Source organism: Ammospiza nelsoni, chromosome 14, assembly GCF_027579445.1.
Source record: "Ammospiza nelsoni isolate bAmmNel1 chromosome 14, bAmmNel1.pri, whole genome shotgun sequence".
Classification (NCBI taxonomy): domain Eukaryota; kingdom Metazoa; phylum Chordata; class Aves; order Passeriformes; family Passerellidae; genus Ammospiza; species Ammospiza nelsoni.
Window position 1 is genome coordinate 3,066,398 of NC_080646.1, and position 6,103 is coordinate 3,072,500.

The 6,103-nt window shown below is 45.0% G+C and overlaps 1 protein-coding gene across 1 annotated transcript in view; it reads right to left on the reverse strand.

Moving 5' to 3' along the window:
* The window catches only part of LRRK1 (leucine rich repeat kinase 1), a 69,311-nt gene extending 63,577 nt beyond the window's left edge, over nt 1-5,734 (reverse strand). The window contains exon 1 of the mRNA XM_059482093.1: nt 5,639-5,734. Coding sequence (XP_059338076.1) covers nt 5,639-5,705 — 67 coding nt within the window. The 5' untranslated portion in view covers nt 5,706-5,734. The remainder of the gene's footprint in view (nt 1-5,638) is intronic.
* Nucleotides 5,735-6,103: the final 369 nt, after the last annotated feature.

The window sequence follows — 6,103 nt, forward strand, 5'->3', positions numbered from 1 at the left end:
CCAGAGTCCCTCTGGCTGCAGAAGGGCTTTGGAAGAGTGAGAGCCTTTCCTAAAACTTAAAGGCTTTTTAAATAGGTCCCCTAAAATTAAAAAAACATGGAGACACTTGTGTTGTGAAAATACCAGCAGCTTACATAAAAGAGCTGCTGCTGTGGTGATACATAATCATGCAAATAAGCAATTGCTGACCCACTAATGAGCACACAGACTCAGATTAAGGGAAGGAATTAAATATCAGCCTGACTTGATGTAAAATCTGAAACAGAACCTATTAAGAGACAGACTCCATGGTTGAGTCACCATCCCTGGGGGGGTTTAAAAGCTCTGTGGATGTGGCACTTGGGGACATGGTTTAATGGTGGGCTTGGCACTGCTGGGGAACAGTTGGACTCAGTGACCTTAAAGGTCATTTCCAGCCTTAAAAATTCCACGATTCTATGATTTTATATAGCAGATTGGGAGTTGAATGGTATAAAATCCATCTCTCCCCTCTATCTGCAATGCAAACAGCTCCTCCCAGCTCACTGCCTTCTGCAAGCACAGCCCTGACAGCCCCACTATTGATCAGAGCAGTGAAAAACAAACAAACCACAGATTTAATGCTGTAAGGATCCCTGAAGATCCCATTATGTCAGTGCAAAGAATTTAATGGGTTTTGGATAAGGCCCCCATAGGCCCTGGGGAGGATAAAACTCCATAATTCATAGCATTTTCTTAATGCAAGTATAGAATCACCTGCAACATCTCTGTCAAAACACTACATCAATTACAGCCCTGGTAAAGGCTGAGCTGGTGTGAACACTATCAATTGCTGTTTTCCCACTGAAACAGAGGACAGCAGTTCCCTGACCCCAGAATCAACCCTCACCTGAAAGCTCCCTCATAAATCACACCTCAGGAACCTTGTAAAGAATTCCCTGTGTACAAGTGCTAAGGGCAAAGGATTTTCTTTGCTACGTTATCACCTTATCTTTGGGTTTTTCCAGACTTCTTGATAGAGTTGTCATAAGTTACATTTCAATGTGATACACCACAAATAATTTTAACATGAAGGTGTAAAAATAAAGCTGTAAAGCAGCAGATAATTCCAGATGCAGCTCAGTTGAAGACCAATGCTTTACTGCTGCTTGTAAATCAAGCTGGGTCTCAGGTCAGACTCCCTGCTCAATTAACTTCCCAAGGTCTTTGCTGCACCACTGGCTCTCCCAGCAGCTCTGCCCTCCTTGACACAGCCCTCAAGTTCAAGAGCAGGCTGGCTTTGACGGTTCTTGTCAGGAAAATTGTAAATGCCTCAGCATTCCTTGCCCCTTTCTGACACACACAGGTTGGTTTGCAGGGATGTTGTAACACCCAGCTCTGCACAGCAGGGCAGGTTTAACCACAGGCACGCTCAGCTGCAGACCAGCCTCCTGCAGGAGCCTTGGCCCCTTGTGAAATTGCACCACTTCTGTATGAAGAGTTTATTTAAATATTTAAAAATACAAGCCTATTACTGCCTTACTGGTGTACTTCCTATTCCTGCTGAACATTTCCTACTTCTCCTTCTGCAGGGCACTCTGCAGTGAGACTGACTCACACACAAAACCTGTTCTATTTTCTGCTTTTTTAGCTCACAGGAACCCTTTCAGTTTGCTGTTTGGACTCGAGTTTACTCGCAGCTCAACCAGCAGGAAGAAAACCAGCAAACCTTCCAGGCTGATTTAGTGTGATTATGGAGAACTTCACACGACTGACACACTCTGCAGCTCACCAGGGCTCTGCATGCTCAGTTCACCTCCCAGATCCTCTCCTTGTCCTCACCCCACACTGTCACAAAACACCCAGGGTAATGTTACTGCAGGGTGATGTGTGGATGGAAAAAGCAGGACAGAGGCTCTGAGCACTTTTTCCCTGTTATTCAGCCCCAAGGCCCAGCTGCTGTTCCTGTCCCCACACAGCTGATGGGAAGGTTTTAAGGTTTACATGGTGATTTCATGAGGAACAAACTGGTATCAGTGCTGCTGATTTTCCCTTCCTCCTCTATTCAGCAGGAAAGATTTTTAAACAAAGTTATTCACACTCAGGCAACAGCAGTGAGGAAATAACAGAATCAGAGAACGGGCTGAGCTGGAAGGGACCCACCAGGACCAGTAAGTTCCACCTCTGCACATATCCTGCCCTGATGCCAACCAGGAGCAAAGCTGGAGGCACAAAGTGTGTCCCAGGAGGATAAACTGCTCCATTTGCTCTTGGCCAACCTTGAACTGCCACCACCCAAACTGCTGTGAAACTTTCCCTGTAAAACTGCACTTGCTCCTGAGCTGTCTGCTCTCTCCCCTTGGCTTTTCCAGTTCAAGCCTTGCTCACACCAGAGCCTTTCCCAGGATTCAGGAAGCAGCAGGAGCAGCTTTCCCTGTGAGTCAGATCTGAGCTGGGCCATGGGTGGGGTTGCAGAGGTCACTGCCATTGTGGGCAGCTTCTTTCTGATAGAACAGAAAGCCCTGCGAGCTGCAGGGTCAGCACAGCACCTGCACAGCTTCAGGGGCCTCTGGTGCACTCCAAATGACAACTCCAGCCACATGTTCTGGTTACTTGTTTGGTCCCTCAGGTAATACTTAGGTCCCTTTTCCAGGCACACTGTCCATGCCCATCTGAGCTTCCCTGGACAGTGCAAAGTCACCAAGTTACAACTGATTTGCCCCAAAAGAAGTTGCGAAGGTGCATTTAGTTAATACCTGCAAAGCTGCTGTAAAGCTTCAGGCAGCTCTCCTTGGCACTGCTGTCCCTAATGATGTAATGTTAGACACCTTCCACCATAACACCCCTCTTCAGGGTTCATTTCCAGATTTAGCAGGAGAAAAGAGACACTCTCTGGCATGTCTGAAGGATAATCCAATCCCATCTCTGAGACACACACCAGTGGCATAGGAATGCTCTGTGACTTGGAATAAAATTCCCAGTAAGAAGGAAATAAGCTTTTTAACAGAAGTACCCTTATGTTTCAGAAGACAATGATTGTTCTCCTACACCTCTGAGGAAGTCCTAGAAAACCATGCAAGAATTAAATCCTAGCTATGAAGTTTTGTAATGTTCAAAGAAATCAATCAGCCCATAGAAAGGGGGTGAATCTTTATGCTGTTCTACACATTCATAAAGTGATGCCTTTGAGTTTCCATTGTACTTCCTACAAAATTCACATCATGTCACCTCCTCTGGATTATGCAGAGCTCTTTAACCAAGCTTTAAAAAAAAACCCAAACCCTGTAGTTCATGAGAGACTGCAGCCACCCCCATACCCCTGCTCAGTTTCTTCTAATTAGGACAAGAAGAACAAATCCAGGAGAGGGGAAGCAGGGTTTGAGGAAGCAAGGGAGATGCTGAGAGCACCCACAAGGGAGCCTCATCCTGAGCTCTGGTGACAAATCCCCTCCGAGGGCTCGGTCAGCATCCCTGGCGGGCAGAGAGGGTCCAGCCCTGACACACAGCTCAGACATTCCTGGGGAAAGCTGTCATCCCGCTGGGACACAGGGAGATCACTGGCAACCAAGAGGAACAGCAGAGGAGACACCTGAGCAAGGTGAGCCCCTGCACACAATGTCACATTTTCTATCTAACAAGGATGCTGTGAGTGTGATTTTCTCCACATACAACTGGCCAGGGCTTTATAGCTGCCAGGGAAAAAAACCTAAAAAATGCTAAAGCTTCAGATAATGAAGGTGCACAAGGAGCTGCTGGAAGGTGCCTCCAGCCCTGCTGATCCAGCTGACCCACCCGGAGCCCCCGGCAGCACCGTGCTCTGGTTAAACCCCCACAGCCACAAGCCAGTCCCTCCTGCACAGAAAAGACTCCAAGCTCTGAGCACTAATGAGATGTCGGCATGAAAGAAAGGATCCGGAATCTCACTCCCCTTCCCAGCAGCTCCCGCTGAATGGGAGCAGGAGGCTGCATCCACATTGTTCCTCAGGGCATAAACAATGGGCTGGCATGTGGAGGCTGAGTGAGTCACCGTGCTCCTGCTTCAGCCCTGTAATGGGATCCGAGCCAGAACAAGGACCAGAAACTTAGGGAGTGGACCAGTTAGCTAATGACAATCATTCTTGGCAGGACACTAACAATGAGTTTAAGCATGTACAATACCCTTATAAAGAGCAAATCCTCCAAGGAAGTACTGGTGCCTTGTACAGGGATCTTAAGCTTTACAAGGATCCCTTTCCCAGTTTTCCAGCACTGTAGACTATTTTAATACAACCCAAATTTATCTATATAGAATAGTCTACCACTGAGATTTGCATGCTTCCAGCTAACCAGTTTAACTGAATATAATTACATAACAGCAATGTGTAATAAAGTTCTCAGGAAAAAAACCTGAACTCAAAACATAGAAAATATAACTATTCCACTTTTCACTTCTTTATTCACTCCTACAATAATTTATTTGCTGTATCTTTAAACAGAGAGAAAACTTGTCAGAGCACTACTGCAGAACAAAAATTTAGCAATTCTGAACAGTTGTGAACCGTTAGCACAGATTAAAATTCTTCTCATGGTTTATAGCTTAGTATTCAAGTGCAGATAATTTCTTCCAGAGAGAAACCCAGACGACAGAATTTAAGAATTTTAAGAATATTCAATAACCAAGCGTTACAGAAAGGTACAATGCTAATCACCAAAAGCAAACAGGAAAACCACAGAACAGGCAGAATACGTACGGAGAAAGGAAAGAGTTCCCAGAGCTCCCTGTGACGCTGCTGAGGAACGTCTTCAGACAAGACAAGGAGGCCTCTGAATAAACTATCAGGTTTTGCTTCATAGTTGCTGATAAAATCCAAAATAAGGCTGCAAAAACATTAGCTTCTGCTGGAGCCTGCTTACTCACTACAAAGCGTCAAACACACCTTCTTCCCACACTTGGAGCGCAGATGCTGCCTCCTAATGAAGCACTTGCTGCAAGGGGGGAACACCGTTACACAAGAGCAGGAGGCTATTTCTTGCTGCAGAAACATAACTGGGGTTTGACTCAGAGAAAGGCAGCAGTGCCTGGGAGATGAGGGTTGCAGTGAGAGAAACCATCCAAAAATAATTTGCCTGCTCAGGGAAAAAAAAAATAAAAAATTCACAGGAAGCAACCTGAAGCATATGTCCCTTCTAAAAGGGGAATTACTTTATTACATAAACACAAACCTTCTAATTTAGCCCAACATAAAATCACTGCAAGCCATGGAATTGAGCAGGGTAAAACTGGAGCAGGTTAATATCTGTTCAGGCTGAGAAGAGATGCTCTATTTTAGCAGCTTTCATATCCTGAATACCCATTGCATCAGTGACTGGGAACATATTTGCATCCACACACTGAAAAAGCACAGATCTTGTAAAACATATTTAAGAACTGGTGAGACATGATACATATATTGACTAATTCCCCATGCCTTTGGAGAACATCCCTCTTCAGGAAAATGCTATTCTTACCACCTCCATAGCTCAACATCACCTTCCCTGGAAGTAAAATTCCTTGTTCTAGACTGTAGATTTTCAAAGATCGGGCTCAAAAAACTTTCACATTTTTGAACTCCATCAAAGCCCAGTGGCAGGTGGCTATTGAGCACTGCTAGAACCTTTTGTTCCCAGTGTGAAGAGGAAAGAAACAAATCCTGCTATTTACCATTTTGTGGCTCCATGGTGCTCTCCCTGCAAACAGTGGATTCCTCCGTTCCCACACACCAGTACATTCTGGGTGGCAGTTGTGGAGGCCCCACACACAAACTTTCCACAGCACTTCAGAACAAGCAGGGTTGTCAAGGCTGGATGATCCCCATCAGGTGAATGCAGGAGCAGAGGCTGCTAGTGAGCACCATCCCGAAGAAACATCATTAATTCTGTTTAAAAATAAACAACAAAACAAATTAATCATTCCACTGTAGAAATTGTGACATGTTCATTCCTCTCCACTATCAGCACAGCTGTCCAAATGTCACACTGCAGAAATACACTTATCATCCTATAAATACAATTATTTTCATATTAGCTTCATTAAGAGCACAACGTGAATTAACAGAGGGGACTACTACTACTAATTTCTGTGCTACAGAAAGATAATGTTCCTAATTTTTCACCACCAAAGCTGCTC